Source organism: Mustela putorius, unplaced genomic scaffold (assembly GCF_011764305.1).
Source record: "Mustela putorius furo isolate JIRA1106 unplaced genomic scaffold, ASM1176430v1.1 tig00003896_pilon_pilon_pilon, whole genome shotgun sequence".
NCBI classification, from domain to species: Eukaryota; Metazoa; Chordata; class Mammalia; order Carnivora; family Mustelidae; genus Mustela; species Mustela putorius.
The window spans coordinates 10,779,153-10,798,990 of NW_025422045.1; the positions used below are offsets into that span (position 1 = coordinate 10,779,153).

The following is a 19,838-nucleotide window of genomic DNA, read 5'->3' on the forward strand; positions in this document are numbered from 1 at the left end:
TCTTGATGAAAGACTATCCTGCAGGCTAAGAGTCCAGAGAAAGACTCCATTCTGGGAGAATTATTAGAAATGAGAATATGACTGTAAGCACTAAATTATGTTAATACTTACAAATAGCATCATTTGCATAGCAGTTTATGACACGATACCATGATTTTTCTCATTGGTATGTGGTAGGCAAAAGATTAAAAACAGTGCTGTTTATGGGAATTTGAACTGTTTGGAGATTCTCTTGCATCTCTTGCAGATATTGGTTTTAGATGTAGGCATGATTCAGTGTAGACTCAGAGATCTAATATAAAGATCATCTTTTTTTTTTCTACTTATCTAATTTAGAGCCAGAGTTATTGGACTGGTTGCAATTGAGACTCGAAACGAAGTGGTGGAGTCAACAAATGCTGGAAAAGCTGTAGTCACGTTAAAAAAAAATCAGTATAGACGATGTAGGTGATTTTAGGAAAAGCATGATGTTATGTGATGGCCACAGCAGCAACAGAGCTCAACTCTTCGTTTTGTTTTCATGGTGGTTTGGTACCAACATTTCTCTCTTCACCCTGTCAACCGATAAAACCTACCTCCCTTTATAGGTCCCAGTAAACTTCCCTCACTTAAGTACTCAATGCTTGTTAAGGTTTAATGAATCCACACACTTACACACATTCCAAACATCCCACTCCCCAGTTGGGGGTATTTCTTTTCTTTTAGTAGGAATAAAGGCTTAAACAAAGGAAGGCATGCTTGTAGGGGAAAGCCTTCTTGGCCACTCTCACCCAAGACAGTGTAGGGAGACCCAGGTAGACATTTGCTGTAGTACCCACCCTTCTTGTGGTTCTTTTTCTTTCTCTCCTTTCTTATTTTTAATTTTTTTTATTTTTTTAAAGATTTTATTTGTTTATTTGACAGACAGAGATCACAAGTAGGCAGAGAGGCAGGCAGAGAGAGAAGAGGAAGCAGGCTTTCCGCTGAGCAGAGAGCCCAAGGCGGGGCTCCATCCCAGGACTCTGAGATCATGACCTGAGCCGAAGGCAGAGGCTTTAACCCACTGAGCCACCCAGTTGCCCCTCTTCCCTTTTTTAAAGGATAAATCTTCCCTCCCTCACTCCTACGAGACTGGCTTTGTAGCCAGTCTATTGGCGATGCTATTGGCAATGTTGCTTTGCAAGAAAAGGTATTTCTAGAGCAGTTTCTCCATGTAAAGAGCTAAGCCAGTTTACTATTGCATTTCTATGTTCAGCCCTTTTTTGGGTCTTTATTTCCCTGGATGGACAGTACAGGATGCCGAGGGCTTACTTAGGAGAGAAAGGAGGAAAAGGAAATTGAATTGCCTCCTGAATGTGCCTACAAAATATTGCTATTTTAGCACACCCAAGAGCAGTTTTATGTTTACTTATACCTTTGTGTACATTAGACATCTGAAATTAATTTGGAGATCACCAAGGAAAAAATTTATATTTAAAAATACTAAAATACAGGGGTACCTGGCTGGCTCAGTAGGTAGAGTGTGCCACTCTTGATCTCAGGGTCATGAGTTCAAGCCCAACATTGGGTGTGGAGACGACTTAAAATTAAAATTAAAAATATGAATTCAAGGCATCCACACCTACGATAGTTGTTTTGCTTCCTTGTAGAATGAAATCAGCAAACAAAAGTATGAAGGAGAATCATCACCTACCTAGTCAGTGTCTTAGAACTCCATGACTCTATTGTGAAGACCTCCATCTCTTGAGATGCCCTTGCCTCTGGGTCACAGGAGCTGCTGTAGGATGGCTGAGCTTGGTGCTTATGTGAAATTTAGCGGGTATATTAGGCAATCCCAAAGAACCATTACCCTGTAAGCACATAATTTTTTAGAAAAGTTAAATGATAATATAATAAGATTAAAAAACTATTTAACCAAGTAAGTACATAATCACTTTCCCCAAACTTAGTTGTTTTCATTTTTGTGTATTAATTTTCAAGTGTGCTACATTTATTTCTTATAGCTACAATAATACCATACATGCTATTTAAACATCAGATCCTAAATGTCCTCCACGTTTATAGGTAGTGGTCACAATTGATGGCTGTATGATATTCCCTTGTATTGATTTACTCTAACATATTAAACCATTCAACTAACTTGAAAATTTATATTCTTTCCCACTTTTGGGGGGTGGAGAGAAAGCATATGGAGGGAGTAAAGATTTGTTTTTTATTTTTTGGTCTCTGTATACATCTCTTTTTACTTCTGCTGAATGATTTCCTTCAGAGAAAGACTCAGGAGTAGAATGCTTAATGGCTTGCTGTATGTTGCTCCATTACTTCCTAAGAAGGTGGCACCAATTTCCAAGGCTGCTAGCAGAGAATGAGCATACTAATTTTGCCACCACCTTACCAACACTGGATATGATGAACTGTTTGCACTTTTATTTAGATGTCAAAAGGCATCTTCCAATTGCTATTACTTGGTTACTAGCAAGGGATCCTTTTTTTACATCTTTTATATCAAAAACAACCTATTGGTATTAGAAAATCTAGGTTTTCTAGATGAAGAAAAAAAGTCTAAGGTCATAATTTTCCCTAGTCATTAAACTCCATATGAATGGTTATTTGTTTATTATATTTCTTTTATAGATTAAAATTTTGACTTCGTAGATTATCTTATGTATTTAGTAACTGCCAGAAGGCTGGCCTACACTGGAGATGAAGCATTTTCTTAGATATATGGATATACACTGTTACAGTCTTCACATTTCCCTGTATTTCTCAATAATAATAATAACAATAATAATGATAATTAGCATTATAGGACAGCTGGGGAGTGCCAAGCCTTTCAGCCCTTTAAGGAACTGAAATTCATTCAATTGAATTTCATTCAATCTCATAAAAACCCTAAAGTTTCTAGTCATTTACCTCCACATCACAATGATAAGTAGTGTTATTCTGTTTACAGATGGAGAAACCGATACTTTAGGTAATTAAGTGACTTGCCCAAGTTCACGTAGCTAATAAATGATGGTGCCTAACCCGGAACTCACACCCACTCCCCTGGCCCAATGTTCTTGCCACATGGAGGTGAGGCCATTTAGAAAAGACCCCTTGTTTGAAAATCCCTGAGCAGTGTTCTCTCCCCCAGGTCCCTACCCTTGTGACCTGCTGCCCCGAGGGACAGGTTTTCTGCGTTCTGCAGAGATGTGGGAAACACAAACATTTCAGCACAGCACAGCAGGGCGGAGAGGTAGGAAGGCACACCAGAGAGCTGCAAAGAAGCTGATCCCCTGCTAGGGAGTTCCTAGGATCCAGCTTTTTGCAACCCAACTGTCTCACATACCCATATATGTTCTTGAGTGATGAGAGTGAGCTTTGGACATCACCCTTTGTTCATGGGGACGACGAGCTTTCAATGCCTTCCTCAACTTAATACAGCAGCATGATCATTTCAGTAAGCCTGTAAATAAATTCTCACAAAGCTTAGACCAGCCAAACTTCAGGATCAAATGTAGCAACAAAAATATGGTGGGCATTTCAAACCTTGTTTTTTGGATATGCAACTACATACTCTGCTTGTGTTTTTTTAGTCTCCTGCTCAGGGTTGACGTGCTAAACTCCCTCTTAAGCTGAACCAGTGTTGGAATAGACTGGCCTGAATAATTGAACATTCAGGATAACCAGGAGGTGGTCTGGCTCCACATGGTTCTATAACCCAGGCACATCAAGGTCACTAGGGGGGAACCGTGGGCAATCAATTTCTCGGTCTCCAAGTCTCTACCTCTTCATCTGTAAAGAGGGATAATATTAGTACCTGCCTTGTGATGAGGGGGGGTGGGTTAAATAAGATTCCTTTGTAAATTGGCTAGCAATATCCTTAGCACACAATAAGCCTTCAAGAAATGCTACCTGTTTATTACCAATATTACCATAAAACATTGAATAAGTATGTACAATTTAATCTCCCTTTGGTGATTCAGAAGGTCCTTTAGCCTCTTGTAGGCTTCCAGAATAGTGTTCTATGTACCAATTATCATTCTATAGGATTGTGGCTTTTGAAGATATGCAATTGTGGTACACCCAACTGTGCCTACCTACTGATTTACTAGGCAATGCCTTTTAAAGAATAAACCTTGACAGCAGTCTGGTTTCTTATCATTTGAAAGTAGGAGATAATTCCAGTTATTTTCATTTTCTACATGTCAACTAAAGAGGCATTGACCTGACAAAGTGCAGCTTGCTCTGACCACAAGCTTGAGACCCAGTTGCTTCATTTTCTGGTTCCGGTTGGTGTCTTTTCTAATTAGTGTAGCAGCACGTCACCACCATCATTGGAAAGCTTTAATCATTTACATATTTTTCCTTATCTCTGAGAATGACTTAGAATGTTTTCTTCCAGTTCAATGGTTATTTTCACAAAGCTGCCAGGGATGGGTTTGAGGTACTTCTCTGGGGCCTGAGGAAGATGACAGGAGAAGGGAAATTGCCTCCCCGAGTAAATGAAAGCCGGGTCCCCCTTCCAAGGACCTATAATAACCAGCTATACAAGCTGTTGGTTTGTGTGTCCTATTGATTTAATATGCTTCTAATCAGTACATAAAGCTATGGGCCTGCAGTGTTAATTTTTCATATGCTTACAAAGTACCCTTTGATTTTCTGTCACACGTTAATTACAGCGTTTTGCCATTAAATAGGAAGCTTTGTGTAAACTAATTACTAGGTAATCATTGTCTACTGCAAGCGTGCTGTTTGTACCTTTTATTTTATTCTAAAAATGCACAGATCTCACAGTCTGGAAACACTCTACCTTCCAGCCATTAGCTCTCACTAATTCATAGCATTATTGTGGTGAGAGTGTAGGAGTTGTAATTGTTGTGGTATCAGAGCTGTTAATTACCGGAGTAAACAGTTGAAATGGTGCCAAGGTCTATTGTACAAGGCAGAGAAAAGGAGGTTTAAATGCTACTCCCACCATCTGGGGACTGGGGGAGAGGCAAATGCTTGAGAACAGCAGTGAGGCACTATGGCCGCCTCAGCTCCAGGGTTGGCGGCCATATGGATCCGGAATATTTTGAATCAATTGAATTTAACTGCCAGTTTTTCGCAATAACAGCGTGGAAGGAAGGAATAAAGCAAAAGATGAGAGAAACGAGAATTGGTTAGTGTTTTCACATCCAGGAAGTCCCCCTTGGAGTTCTTTTGGAAATATCTGCTTTGCTGAAAACCACAGAGCAGGCATGGGTATTTGGAACAGATTCAGAATGAGTTTTACTCTCTGCCTACGACTGCGCCATTTGCTTCTGGTCGGCTGTCCTCCGGGCCCCCCGGTGAGAGAGGGATGCCCTTGAGAAGGCTCGGACTTTCCTATCATTGCACCAGTGCCAACAAAAAAAACCCTCTCTTTTGGAGTTCACTGATTTATTACCCTGGTATTTTCACCAGCATGGTCTGTAGAAAGAACACAGTAATAAATATATAAGGCTACCGTATCTGCCTCAAGTATATCCATCCGTACGCGTGGAAATACCAAAGAAGGTACAGCTCTTCACTCTGATTAAGAAAAGTAAATCGCTTGCCCGTTCCTTTTGTATAAAATTAAAATAAATATCCTTCTGATGGTGTCTCATTTCATTCCACAAGTTCCACCCCCTCCTCTTCCACTTGAATGAAAAATCAGAGTCCAAAGGGCACATGTGTTTTCTTTCGTTTTCAATTTCTAGCTAAAGAGATTTTTTTTAGCACATGCAGTTTTCTCAACCAACCGTATTTCTCTGACTGGTAAGAAAGAGACGTATTACCAGTAATAATAATTATCGCCACCTCCACTGGCGGTTTATTTGGAAACTGCACGGTTTCTGCTCTACAAGACCGCGACATCTTTAAAACACTCATGTATTTACTTGATGTCACTCCTATTTCATACAATTCCCTTTAAACGCATTTTCCCACATTAAAAATATATTTTTTTAAATCTGCCACTTGCAGCTGTAACTACTTCTTAATATCATTCCCAAACCGTGAACATATTCTTCTTTTTTTAAACCACCCTGGATTATTTATTTTTAATTGTTCCTTTAGCAGATGTTGGAGTAATTTCAGGGCACAGTGTAAACAGCTCCGTTAAAGAGAGAGATCACAGCCTGCCACGTTTGCACCAGGAACCAAGGGCAGGGTTTGTCCGGCTTTTAGGACCGCAGTGTGGGACAAATTTCCTGCTTGTGTGTGTGTGTGTGCAAAGTTCAACTAAGAATTTCAATAAACACTTAATCTTGATCTATTGCAACCCCCAACATGCAGCACGGAAAAAGAAACAGCAGTTTAAGTACGGGAAAGTTGAAAGGGAAGGAACCTCTCCAGTGTTTCTGGTAAGGGTGAAGCAGTTGTGCAGAGCTTCGGAATGGAAGGGCAACATATGTGCCTCAGTTGGACAAAACGCTTCTCCAGTCAAATCAACTGCTAGGCCTGCATGCTGGTACAAGGTGGAGGCCCACATAATGAGGGACAGACTCCTCGAGAAGCAGTGAGTGGATAATGCTACATAAGTATGGAATTATATACCGCATTTTCACCATTCTGTTTAATGAGAGCCGCCACCGCAGCGAATCACTTGCCACACAGCCGAAATGGGCCATTAGCTATCAAGGGAAAATTGTCTTTGCCGCTTTCAGCAGATGGAGCAAATATTTTACAAAGCAATTTTACATACCAAAAACATTTGTGTGCCTTGGTAATGTTGGCTGTTTTACATTATGTTACCTTCTACAGCAGCATAATTTTCCATCTCATCTAAGGCAAAGTTGGCATTTTTGATTTTTAAATTCTCAATTAACAATTAAACATGGAGTATTAAAGCAGTCCTTAAACTTTAAGTAGGTGTGGGAAGTAGTTTATGACTTGCTAAAGACATTTTCATTTTTCCTTCATCTTCTCAGCATATTTTTGCACTCTAAAGAGGGACTGTTCCTAATGATCTTAATGGAGAGAAATGAGTGAAAACTTCGCTACTGATTGCAGAATGAGAGTAACCAAAGCGCAGACGATCAGAACATTGTCTGGCTGAAAGCATCCAGCATGGATTGTGGGCACACGGTTTAGACCACCCATTTGTATCTGCTTAAAATGTTTAAACTTCAAGCAACAGAAAATCCAACTCAAAATGGCTTGACTATCTATCTCAGCTAACTGAAAATCCAAGGACCAGTCTGACTTTGGACAAGGCTTAATCCAGTGGCTCAGTACCATGAAGGACTTGGTGACTCCATCGCTGCTCCTCCTTGCCCACAATCTCTGCCCCGCCCTCGGGCTGGCTGTCCGCAGGGTTGCAAGATGGCTGCCAGCAGCTCCTGGAGCTTGTCCTCGATTGAGACAATAGGAAGAAAGAACATTGCAGTTGAGGGTGAGCCAACCTCCATCAACTCGTACAGCTAAGAATGAGGTGGGGGCAGTTCCTCAAAGGGAGTTTGGGACATTGTTACCCTGACCAAGGGGATGAAGATGCTGGGCAGCCACCAACAGATGTCCCCTCCACCACTTTTTCATTAATTTGATAGCATAGCCTTAGCATCATGTGGTTGATCTAATCTGACCCAGTCTGACCATTCATGCCCGCTGGTAACAGTTACAGAAGCAGATCCCATGGCACTGTGGCGTCCTGGTAGCAACTGGATTTGAATCCCAGTTTGCTACTTCATGGCTGTGTGACATGAAATGAGAATGATAATATCTATTGCGAGAGTAGCTTTGAGTTAATAAATATAAAAAAATCTCTGGCGCAGGCCTGCGACATGGTAAGCTTTCAGTGAGAGCTATTATTTCACCTAAAAAATGCCTATGGTGGTAAATGCATCCTATGCACAGCAAAGCAACCTTTCTCAATTTGCCCTCAAATTTGGAATCCCTCCCTTATCTCCATCTTTGCCCCACCAGCCACCTTTCCTGGTGCCCACATTTGACCCTCTGAAGCAGGGTTGGTGAAGAAGACTCATCCAGCAGTCAGAGGCAGCCAGAGAGCTCCCACAGTCTCACCGCATGAGTGCAGGAGTCTCATCCCTTCTTCTGGGACATGAGGCATCTGACTTAGATGATCCATACGGCCCATTTCAACACTGACAGTCTTGCTTCATTTTTTAAGTCATTGTCCTGCCCTTCTAACCTTAGGCCACCTTCCATTCCTCTGTTTAAGGACAGAAGAAATATTTATAAAACAGAACAATCCAACTAGGTCCCTTGGTTTCTCTTTTGAGCACCACCAATGTGTGATGTGAGAGATTGGAGGTGATTAGCCAAGAAGTGATTTTCCTTAATGTACCACCGCAGATTTAGCAAAGAAGCTTCTAGAGTAAAGTGAGTTTGGGTGGGGTTGATATTTAGAGTGTTCTAATTTGTATTCCTTCTTTCTTCTCTTCCATCCTCTCCAACACACGCGCGCGCGCACACACACACACACACACACACGTACTGAATTTACCTGGGAAAGTTAACTCTCTGGAGTTTGAAGTAGCTTTAGTCATTGAGGGCAGTATTAAATTGGATATGCTAGCGGCTTCCCCTGAGAGATCGTGAATTTACTTCAGACAGATATCTCTCCCTTCAAATTTACACTTTCTTGATAGAAAAAGAGAGTGGGCTGAGAGGCAAGGTCCATGCTTGATAGACTAGACTATCTAGGATGCCGTGGTGGGTCAGAGGGAGGCCCTATGTGCTATGCTCTGCAGGCATCTTGGAGCCTTCCAAGGTCATGACTATTGTCAGTGCTCCCTGGGGGTACTTGTGTTTACTGGAGAAAGGGGACAAGCATATGCAATGGCAAAGATGGGGCCAAAGTTTCTCCTGGATGGGATTTGCTCTCAAGCTCTCAGTTCCACCAAGGCCAGCAGCTAATGTGGGTTGGCCTAATCAGTGCAATGGTGATGGAAGAAAAATCTGTCATTCTGATTTTTTTTTTTCTCAAAAAGTAAAGTGAATTTTTCTAATATCATTTATCATCCACAAAATACATAGTTTCCTTCCCACACCTGCAGAGTTGTTAGCTCTAAATTATCTACTCCGCGCCGGTGATGGGACCTCTGAAACACTGACTGGGTAGTCTACCACCTTGATGTGACTCCTTGAAGTGAAACCTTCTAACTACTCACTTCACAAGCTTATAGGATAGAGGTCCCTATTGCTGACTTGCAACAGACATTTTATGTATATGTATAAATACACACACACACACACACACACCCATATAGACACACTTCAGGAGGGTGAAAAGGGGGCAAAGAAAGCAAGCTAGCACTCCTTCCTGCAAACCTCCCATTTTTTTCTGTCTTTAGTGCTATGTTAATACTCACCCAGGAACAGAATCTGACAATGCAAAAAGCCTCTTCATTCTAGAGTTTCCGCCTCCCATTTGCAAAGCAGGGAACGCGATACTGCACAGGCTTACATCAGAGTCTTACTGTAGGGATCGAATGAGCTCATGGATGTGAGCCTACTATGACAAGGGAAAGCATTCTATACAGCTTTGACCCTTCCCTTGAACGCAGAGGTCTGTCTGGTGTGGTCAGGTGCATGGGAGTACACCGGCACCTGGGTGTCCTCGAGTCATTTTGAAGGAATAAGCCTGAATCGGTACAGATCTCCCCTTACCAACATCTGCTCTTGAAGATGTGGTAACTGTGTTCTAACTATGCAAGATGATCATCACTAGGGAACAGAAACTACCTCTCCGCCTTGGGAACTGGCTTCTGACATCAGAGAGCCCTCATTGCTCCCAAGAAAAGGGTGCTCTCACGTTGTCTCGCCACAGCGTTGCTGGAGTCCTCTGTGCCTGGCTCTGAGCTCGGGCCTCACCCACCCATGCACAGGCAGCTTCCAAGCTGAAGGGTTGTTTGTAGGGGTGGTGGAGATAAAACAGCTCTTACATGGAATGTCAGTTTGCTGCCTTTTCTTGAATATATGAGCTGCAGGTCCAGCACGGTAGGGGTGGGGCAAAAATTCTCTTTTCGTTGGTGCTAAGGCCGTTCTTAGCATACTCCTCCTCTGTCCCATCAGATACCTTCAAACAAATTCACTGAAGAGCTAATACCCTATTCCAAGCCGTATCTTTTTCTTAGAGAGATAATCATGGCCCCAAGCTGCCTCCATGTGCCCCAGCATCCCCTAGCGAACACCACCCCAGCAGTGCCTTCAGCTGTGTATTTCTCATGATGGGACACGGTTCCTCCTCCTGATTCCTGCAGCCGACTTTCCTCTAGGAAATTACCCCCTTGCTGTGGCTTTGTGCACAGCATCAATGCTGCGGGTCGGGCAGAATGGCTGGCTGTGTGAGCAGAGGCAGCGGCGGCCGGTTGGCACGGCGTCCAGATGCCTCAGCCCTACGAGTTCATTAATGGCCCTCACATAGCGTGTTGCATCTGAGGTGACACTTCATAAATGTCACTTCGTTTATCTTCCCAATGCCCCTCAGAGGCAGGGAATCCCATAACATCCACCCAGGAAGCATGGCTGGTTCTTAAGTGGTCATCCCCCCAGGTGGTGCCTGGACAGCAAGGAGGTTAGGCCTGTTGAGTGGTTTCACATTTTCCCTTATTCTGGAACTTGAGCTGCTCAGGGCTGTGTTTGTGTTTAACTACCACCATGATTCATTCCACATTTAGTGTTCCCTGTGCAGAGCACTGGGGAAAATGACCTCAAAGCCACTGACCACACCCTGAGGGAACCCCCCCCCACCCCCACCACCCACCCAGAGCTGGAGAGCACAGAGAAAGTATACCCAGCTGGTGACAGAGAAGGCTTCCTGGGGGAGGTGTGACTGGGACTAACTCGGGATGAGGAGGAGGCAGCAGAAAGGAAGGAAGGCAGGCTGAGGAAAGAGACCAAACAGGAGAGTTTGGGGCAAGCGTGGGAGCTGGAGAGGAGAGAGGTGAGGCTACATTAGGAATCACCGGCCGAGTCACAGTGGCCCCTCTTCATGCGTTATCTGGGAGTCTCAACTTGATCCTCAAGTTGATGGAGATCTAGTTTCAAGATTTAGGTAGCGGGGCGCCTGGGTGGCTCAGTGGGTTAAAGCCTCTGCCTTCCGCTCAGGTCATGATCCCAGGGTCCTGGGATCGAGCCCCGCATTGGGCTGTCTGCTCTGCAGAGAGCCTGCTTCCTCCTCTCTCTCTCTGCCTGCCTCTCTGCCTACTTGTGATCTCTGTCTGTCAAATAAATAAATAAAATCTTTAAAAAAAAAAAAAAAAGAAGATTTAGGTAGCAAGGTTCCCACCTGTTCCTTCACTGACGGCACTCCATCTCCACGCCCTAAAACACAAAGACACTCTTTTCCCCAACTTCAGCTACTTAAGAGGAAGGCCTGACATTTGGTCATTTTTCCTCCCGTTGCTTTTATTGTAGCAAATACATATAACATAAAATTTACCATCTTTAACATTTTTTTAAAAGATTTTATTTATTTATTTGACAGAGATCACAAGTAGGCAGAGAAGCAGGCAGAGAGAGAGGAAGGGAAGCAGGTTCCCCACTGAGCAGAGAGCCGGATGCGGGGCTCCATCCCAGGACCCTGGGATCATGACCTGAGCCGAAGGCAGAGGCTTTAACGGCTTTAACCCACTGAGCCACCCAGGCGCCCCCTCATCTTTAACATGTTTAAGTGTACATCCCTGGGGTCATAAATATATTTGTAACCCTGGGCAGCCATTGCCACCATCCATCTCCCTAGCTCTTCTCATGGTGTGAAACTCGATCTCTGCACCCACGCAGCACCAACTCCCCATTCCCCCCGCCTCCAGTCCCAGACAGACCACTATACTGTCTATCTCTGTGATTTCGATACTCTGCATACCTGTAATTTATTGATACATGCATGAGTAAATGAATAACTGAGTTCTTTCTCTTTGGACTGTCTTGATATGAATAGCCACACAGGAGATGATGGCACAGATGTCTTAACACTTTTTAGAAGCAGGACCGGGAAGACCCTTTAACCATGGGTGAACAGAAAAGAAGCCTCCACGGTCATGGGGAAGGGCCTGGCCTGCGAGGCTTCTATGGGCTTTCCCAGAGCAGGGTGGGAATTGACAGCCATGCCCGGGCCTCCTAGCTTTGGGGCACCTCATAAATCACAGACACTTGGTCTTCTTCAGTAGACTAGAATGCTTTTAACTGAAACAAGTGCCAAATGAAAAGAAAGTTGGGTTTGGGGGACAGTGTTCCAAGTAGGAGTAATGAGGGGGTCCAATCGTTGGAACTCTGCGCTGTGTACGGTGGTTTATGACTGAGATGCAGGATTCTGAAGGCCTGAGGCAATGTCCAGTGAAAAGGAGAGGAAATGTGTACATGGGGCAGAATATGCAAGGCAAAATGTCCCCTGCTTTGACAGCAATTTTCCTGCCTCCACTTCCCAAGGCAGAGACTTGTGGTCTGAACCTGCTTCCCCAGCCCTTCAGAACAGACCTCCAGCTCCTGCACAGTGACTCACCCGAACCTGCTGGCCGGACACCCTCCCCTTCTCATTGGTATTTTTGTTTTGTATGTCAAGCACTTACTAAGCTAACTAATGAGACTCTCCCACCAGGATTTTCTTGATATTTCAGAAATTATTCAGATGATTTGGACCTGCCTAGAGTATATTCTCAGATATCTGTCTTCTATTATAGATTTTGAGAGGGCACTGGACCCAGAATGAAACAGATATCCCAGGGAGCTGGGGGTGAAGAGCGGCGGGGGGTGGGGGGGAAGGACAACCACTTTGTTAATGTCAGGGAAGTTGGAAATAAATTAGTATATAGATTATTTCTAAGATTCCTTTCAACCCCACTCACCGAAGCGGTGGATTCTTTCCCTATTCTTCCAGATTACTGAGCACTCACATATAGATCCAGAAGGTCCCCAGCAACCCAAAGCAAGCCTGAGTTTTACTTGTCAGCGTCCCATATTTTGAATATGAATATTGCCCATCAAATGGTTTTACATCTAGTGCCCTGCCCTACTTCTGCCAGAAATAAAATCTAAAGAGATGGCTTTTATTTGAAAATTTTTAGAGATTCCACTAAGACTACCCAGAAAAAAAAAAAAAAAAAAAAGACTCTGGCAACCTGAAGCTTTTTATATCAGAAAGTCCGGCATCTTATTCTTTAGGGAATTTCCAGCTGTTTTCATTTTGACGCAGGGCTCTGTGGTTTGGGTTATTTGATGATGGTAAGGGGGCTTGTCTCAGGTCCAGTTAGATGAGGCTGTGACCTAGCGGGGACTGCCAGCTCTCCTTCCCACCTCACTCTTCCAACCTGTTCCCACCTATAACCCCACCTTTATAGGATCAGCCTGAAGTTTAAGGCTTTGACCCCATGGCTATAGGATGTGGAGGCCCCCCAACAAGGGGGAAAGGACACAGTGCCAAAGAAAGACCCTTTTTTTTTTAAGATTTTATTTATTTATTTGACAGAGATCACAAGTAGGTAGAGAGGCAGGCAGAGAGAGAGAGAGAGAGGAGGAAACAGGTTCCCTGCTGAGCAGAGAGCCCGATGTGGGACTTAATCCCAGGACCCTGAGATCATGACCTGAGACGAAGGCAGAGGCTTAATCCACTGAGCCACCCAGGCGCCCCCAAAGAAAGACCCTTTTAACCCCGTAATTTCTCCCAGGGTCAGCCCGGTTAGGGTCATAGAATAAAAAACGTTCGGATCTGAAGGATCTTAGGGACAAGGTAACGAAGCCCCATCTTACAATAAAGGGAAACTGAGGCTCAGAGCGAAGAGGCCCACTGCCCAAGGACACTCAGCTGGTCAGCTGCAGTGGGTCTGCAGCCGGGTTTCCTGACGTCCAGACGGAAGGCCGCCCTTCGGAGACAAGAGGCATGACTAGCAGCAAAATGTAGGGGCCAAATCACTTTGAAATATGAAAACTGAAATGCCTGGAAAATTAGAGCAAAATTTCAAAATGGCTTTCTGACTCTGGGTAAACAGTAACCACATTTTTTTTGCCTGTTGGAGGCCTGGTTTTTAATCACTCCACAAGCAGTTTTCATTTCTGTAGTAAAATTGCTTGTGGTTCTATTTAATTTGTTTCTGCAGGAGCCAGCTTTGGTGAAGATCTCCGAGGAGCTGGCGGGCATTTTAGCACAGCACGCACAGCCAGTCAATGAGAAACGGTTCCCGACGTGGAGGAAATTCCTCCAAACATTTCTCTGTCAAGGTAAATAAGACTGTAAAGTTTCTACTGAGGATTGGTCCGCACAACCTTGAATCCCTAGTTTGCGGTCAACCTCGCGCCGATTTAAATCCCTTGCCTCTCTTGTGTTGGTTTTACATCAGTGCTCCTACAAGCAGACTTCCTTCTCGCTTTTGAAGTTTGTCTGAAAATTTAACTTGTGCCCAGTCTCTGACATGGACGGGAGCTGTGTGCAGCAGGCGTGGTGAGCACAGCTCGGGACCCTACCCTGCCTTTGCACCTCGGACTTCCCCTGACAGGTGGGCTTTGGAGTCGAACAACCGGGTTGTGGAGCTCATCCCTAACCTCAAACAAGGTTCTAAAACTCTCAGAGTCCTGGTTTCCTCCCTTACCAACCTCACGGGGTTGCTGGGGGAATCCAACACAATATGGATGTGACCGTTTCTGCCACACAGCCTCAGCGTGGGTCTTTAATAAGTGTTAGTCTCCCCTTCCCTTTTGTGAGACAGCGGAAATGGTCTCTCCCCCACTTCCGAAGGCACAGCTTCTAAGTAAGGATCCTCCACTGCCCTTCCATCCTCCTAACTCACCCTTTGCTCGAAGGACACGAGGGGGTGTGTGGATGAGGGGCTGAATGGAGCGAGTGATGCTTGTCCCCAGTTGCAGAGGTCCCTGTGGGGACCACATGTCCACGCAAGGCCCCTCCCTCTTAGGAAGTTCCGGCCTAAGGCAGGTAGTCTTACCTGCTTACCCTCGTGAAGGACACAAGGAGGCTAGTGTAACAGGCCACAGAAGGTATCTTTACACTCTATTCACTGCTCTCAGGTGATCCTAAAGGTGATTAGATTAACATTAATATGTGATAATATCCTAACATGACATCAGATAAGGGCGGCAACGACTGCACAAGACTGATCACAGCACAGTGGAGACCACATGGTGAGCACCGGGAGTGTTTATCATGTGCTGGACACTATTATTTGATCCCCCCAACAATCCTATCAGGTGGGTACCATTGTCATTCTTGTTTTACAGAAGGGGAAATGGAGGTACAAAAGATTAAGTGATTCGCCCCAAATCATCCCGGAGGCTACCTCTGTGTTGTTCGGGGAGTCCTGATGGGACCCAGCGGGTATATTTATCAAGGAACACATCCCTAGTTCGGTGTATGAGAGAGCACCGGAAAGGACAGATGTGTGGCTTGTTGGAAGGCACAGGGTGGGCAGTGTGGAGTGGGGGGGAGTAGAGAACACCCTGTTATTGCATTAGTCAAGCTGGGGGTTGGATGGTCAGCGATCTAACAAGCATGATGTAAGGGGCTTGTTCACTGATGCAGGGAGAAGGGGAGATGACGCATGATCTCCAGTGTGCTCTCAAATCCAAACTTCCATGATTCTACAAATTTCCACATGCACCCACTGACAGAGAAGTAAAACTAACAGAGTCACTCCCATATGCATAAATGGGAGAAAATAAGGTACCTACAACAAAACCGGTCAAGAATAAGGGATTCTTTTTGTTAGGACAGGGAGACCCTGAAGATCTCCAGGTGCATCCAGGATAGGACTTAGGAGTTTCCAAATCATCCAAGGTCAGCCTGCAAACCGTCCTCTAATCTAGTTCTTGTCATGGGAGCTTTGTAGCTTAGAAAGTGTTTTCCCAGCTACGGTCTCACCTGAGCTGTATAAGCTGGGGCTGAGCCTCGACCTCCTATTCATCTCTACCCTTTCTTCCTTTCTTTCAGCCATTGTAAACACAGTAACTATTTATGAGAAGCAGAACAAGCTTTATGAAGCCAACTTTCTAGTTGGAGAGATGGGCTCAAAGCTAGGAAGTCACTGGGCAAAACCATACAACAAATATATGGTGAATAGTAATACAGTTAGACCCTACAATTTTAATACGTCTCAAAAACCCAGTTCCAGGAAGTCATGTGTTTCCAAACCTCTGCCTGGCTCTGAGCCCAGTGCATACAGCAGGCCCTGCGTAAATGCTCACTGGCCAAGCCGGGCCATCACCCACCCCCTCCCCACACACACACCTGCGGTTTCCTGACTCCCATGCCACGTGTCTCACCACCTTCCACTCTTTCCTGTTTCATTTCCCTTCTGCTCTCTCGGGTGTGCTTATGGCCACAAAACGTGCTATGCATTCAGTTTCTACCTTGTCACAGGACTATCATCAAAGGCAATATACTTTTTAAAAAGGAATTCATTGCTTTGAAAGGAAAAAAAGTTAACAGTGAAAAAGCCATGATCATAATGCTGAGAAGACCTTATGAATCAGCTACCTTGAAGTAAAACAAAACAAACTCAAGTAATCTTGGATGTAGAAAGGATAATATGGTTCTTGGAGGCACCATCGTTCAAAATATAGGTGGTGGCTTAAAGCCACATAGTTAATTCACTCAACAGAGATGCAATTGGTATTTGTGTTTGTTTTTTGTAGATTTTGTTGTTTTGTTGCACTTACCTTGCTAATTCCCCAACAACCTGTGTTTAGGTGCAGCACACACTAGTGGGCCCCATTTAAAGCAAAGCACATCTCATACTAACTAGATATATGAGTTTTCCTTCTGAAACTCAGCTTTCCTTAGGGCGGGCTCCCAACAAACATAGACACTTAAGGAAAGTGCCTTTTGTGTAAAGTAACAGATGGCTGCATCTGGGAATTGCTGAAGTCTCAGGATCTAACCGTATATGATGTTTGAAGCCTGGGGGCAGAGGTCACCCCCTAACAAATTTGTGAAATCTGCACCAAGTTTGTCTTGGAGCTCTCGGGCTCCAAGGTCCACCCTGTCTAGGGACTGCTTCCTTGTTTTTACTTTTAAGTTATGCTATCTTATTCTTTATAAGTAATACTAAAATCTTTCTTCTATACAAGGTATATAGTCAGTAAGATTCTTGTGGGGCCTACAATTAAACATCAGGGCCGTGTATGTTCTGTGGACATGACTAAGGACATGACTAAGCTGACTCACAAAATTAGCCTGGTCTCACATCGTTGCTGTGGCTGAGCATCAGGTCGGCCTCTGTGATTTCTGTTATTCAGAGCAAAAGGGAAAGTATGATTAATTGTAAAGCTTTCATTATCAGTAGGGACCCTTCTTCAATAATGGCAGCATCTCCTGCACTCCACATTAAAAAAAAAAAAAAAAAAAGCCTGACGACTTGGTGTAGGAGTGCTTTGACATAAGAGTCAGTATTCTCCTATTCCGGATAAAAGTCCTAACCTATTGAAACTTCAAAAAACAGTAAAATTGGGAGCCTGGGTGGCTCAGTCGTTAAGTGGCTGCCTTTGGCTCAGGTCATGTCCTGGGATGGAGCCCTACCTTGCACTCCCTGTTCGGCAGGAAGCCTGCTTCTCCCTCTCCTGCTCCCCCTGCTTGGGTTCCCTCAGTCTCTGTGTCTCTCTCTGTCAGATAAATAAATAAAACCCTTAAAAATAAAAAAAGTTTTTAAAAAAGCAGTGAAGTTGAACAGAAAGAGGACTTGTCATCAAACTATAAACGTGGACAACGGGCAGTTCATTCCTCCTGAGGGATTTGCCTATGGTCCTTGGGTCCACTGTTTATGTTATGAATAGGCACAGACTTGATGATCTTATGATGTCTTCTTGGTGAATGAAACCTGACATTCATTGAGTCCTAGTATATGCCAAGTACTGGAATAAATACTATAGATAGAGTATCTCTAAGATTCACAACAATCTGGTGAGGTAGGTTTTATTATCCCCATTTTATAGATGACAAAACAGGAAGTTCAGAGAATTGAAACTATTTGCCTGAAGTCTCACAAGACATGGCAGATGCAGGATCTGAGCCGAAGTCCATCTGCCAAAGCCCGAGATTTTTCCTCCTGTGCTATGTGGACACAATCACATGGGCCCACCTTTTCACCTACTCCATGCTTTTCCCACCAGGAGGAACGATGGAAGCGTACCCACCCGCAGGAAGTGTCACCAACCTGACGGTGGACATGCTGATCGAGCCCAATGGAGAAATCAGAGTGCTGTCCACGGGGGACCAGCTCCATGCAGAAGGCCCCTTCATCTCTACTGGTACCACCATGCCTCAGACCTCAGTGGATCCCCAACTCCTCTGTTCTTTGTGCCTCAAGATTGGAAAGGCTTGTAAAATGAAAAATGTGGTTGGTTACTTTTCTATAGACCTGGTGACATTTATTGATCCAACCACCCTGGAACAACAGGTAAGTTGATGCCTCGCGAAATACTAAAATATGTAAAGACTCCATGCCATCCGCATCTAATCTACAGGGAATATCAGCGTCTTGCTGAGACTCAGTGCTCCTCGGAGGAGCTGCCTCTGTAAATTCCGCATTTACGGGGTCTGTGCCCAGGATCTTCTCATTTGGGTACTGCTGGAATTTCAAAGACTAGAACTCATCCCACATAGCTCATTCAGTAGGGCCTCGATTCTGCCCACTAGGGTTCTGCCTGTGTCTTATCATGAGACTATTTTATGCCATCCAGGGACTGAGCTTGTCTAAAACTTGTGCTTAAATAGAACGTCAATCACTAGAAAGGAGTTAAGAGAGTCCTTGTTTCCATTCTTTTTCTTATCAGTAGTTCACCAGCTACTTAAGTTGTCCATTGTTTCTTCCTTAAAAATGTATTGGGATGGACATATTTCATCAATATAAAAAGGCGATAATAGTAATGTAATAAGCATCCTGTGCCTCCACTCAGCTTAAGAAATAAAGCGGTGCCGTTATCACCTCCAGTCCTGTGCACTTCTTGCCACTCGTAATGTGGCCCTTCTTCCTCCCAGAGGCAGCCACAGGCTTATAACTGGGCTCTGATTCCTTTCCACATCTTTAAGCTTTGATAACCCATGGAGGAACCCATAAACGATAGTTTCATTTCGCTGTTTTAAAACTTTTTATAGATAACATGCTATATGTTGTTATCATTGTATAACAGGCTTTTATTTATTCAATATTTCATCTGTAAGATTCTTCATATGCATTTGTGTGGCTCTGACGTAGAATGGTCTAGATAACTTCAGCCTTTTTTGCTTTGCTTCTCACTGCTCCCGCCAAAATTATAATGTTTAGATTCAGTATGACTTGACAGGACTCTGTTTTAAAAACGTTGAGTTCTACCTCGGTAAGTGCTGGGTGACCAGACCTCCATCAACAGGGTGAAATGGCCTCTGTCCTCCCTCTCCTGATATCCTCTGGCCGTCCAACATTGTAAATGCACTTTAGTTGTTTCATATTCATTATTCTCGGTTTTATGGGTCTCCATTTCATTCAGATGATGGTTTCAAAGTGAGAGTTTATGTTTTGGGCAGCGTTCAGCTTGCTCAATAATCATTTTCCATTTGCCTTCCTGAGCCCTGGATCATTTCTGCATTCCTTTCTCAGGCCCGCACGCAGAGAGAGAAAGGACAAACTGAAGGGCATCCAGAAATCTACCTGGGGTGGAGGGACGACAGAAACAATGCCCTCTGGTGAAAGAGCTGGTGGCAGGGAAGCAGGGGAGGCTTCCCTCCCCAGACATTTGTCATGAGAAAGGAGGATTCAATCTGTGATCCCTGGGGCAGGAGGAGGATGGAACTACAGGGACTGTTGTCTTGTGGTTTTTCTTTATTCAAGTCTGGTATGGGGAAAATTGCATGGCAGGGAGAGGGATGTTCAAACACAGAGCTGGACCTGTCTCTGGGCTTACTATCCTTCTGGACTTCAGGGATTAAA

General features: G+C 44.2%; 1 protein-coding gene across 9 annotated transcripts in view; it reads left to right on the plus strand.

Moving 5' to 3' along the window:
- IQCH (IQ motif containing H) overlaps positions 1-19,838 on the plus strand; it is a 191,616-nt gene that overhangs the window by 119,338 nt on the left and 52,440 nt on the right. For all 9 annotated transcript variants that reach the window (XM_045067600.1, XM_004758619.3, XM_013059473.2 and 6 more), the window contains 2 exons: positions 14,025-14,145; positions 18,043-18,329. In XM_045067600.1, the coding sequence (XP_044923535.1) occupies positions 14,025-14,145; positions 18,043-18,329 (408 nt within the window). The remainder of the gene's footprint in view (positions 1-14,024; positions 14,146-18,042; positions 18,330-19,838) is intronic.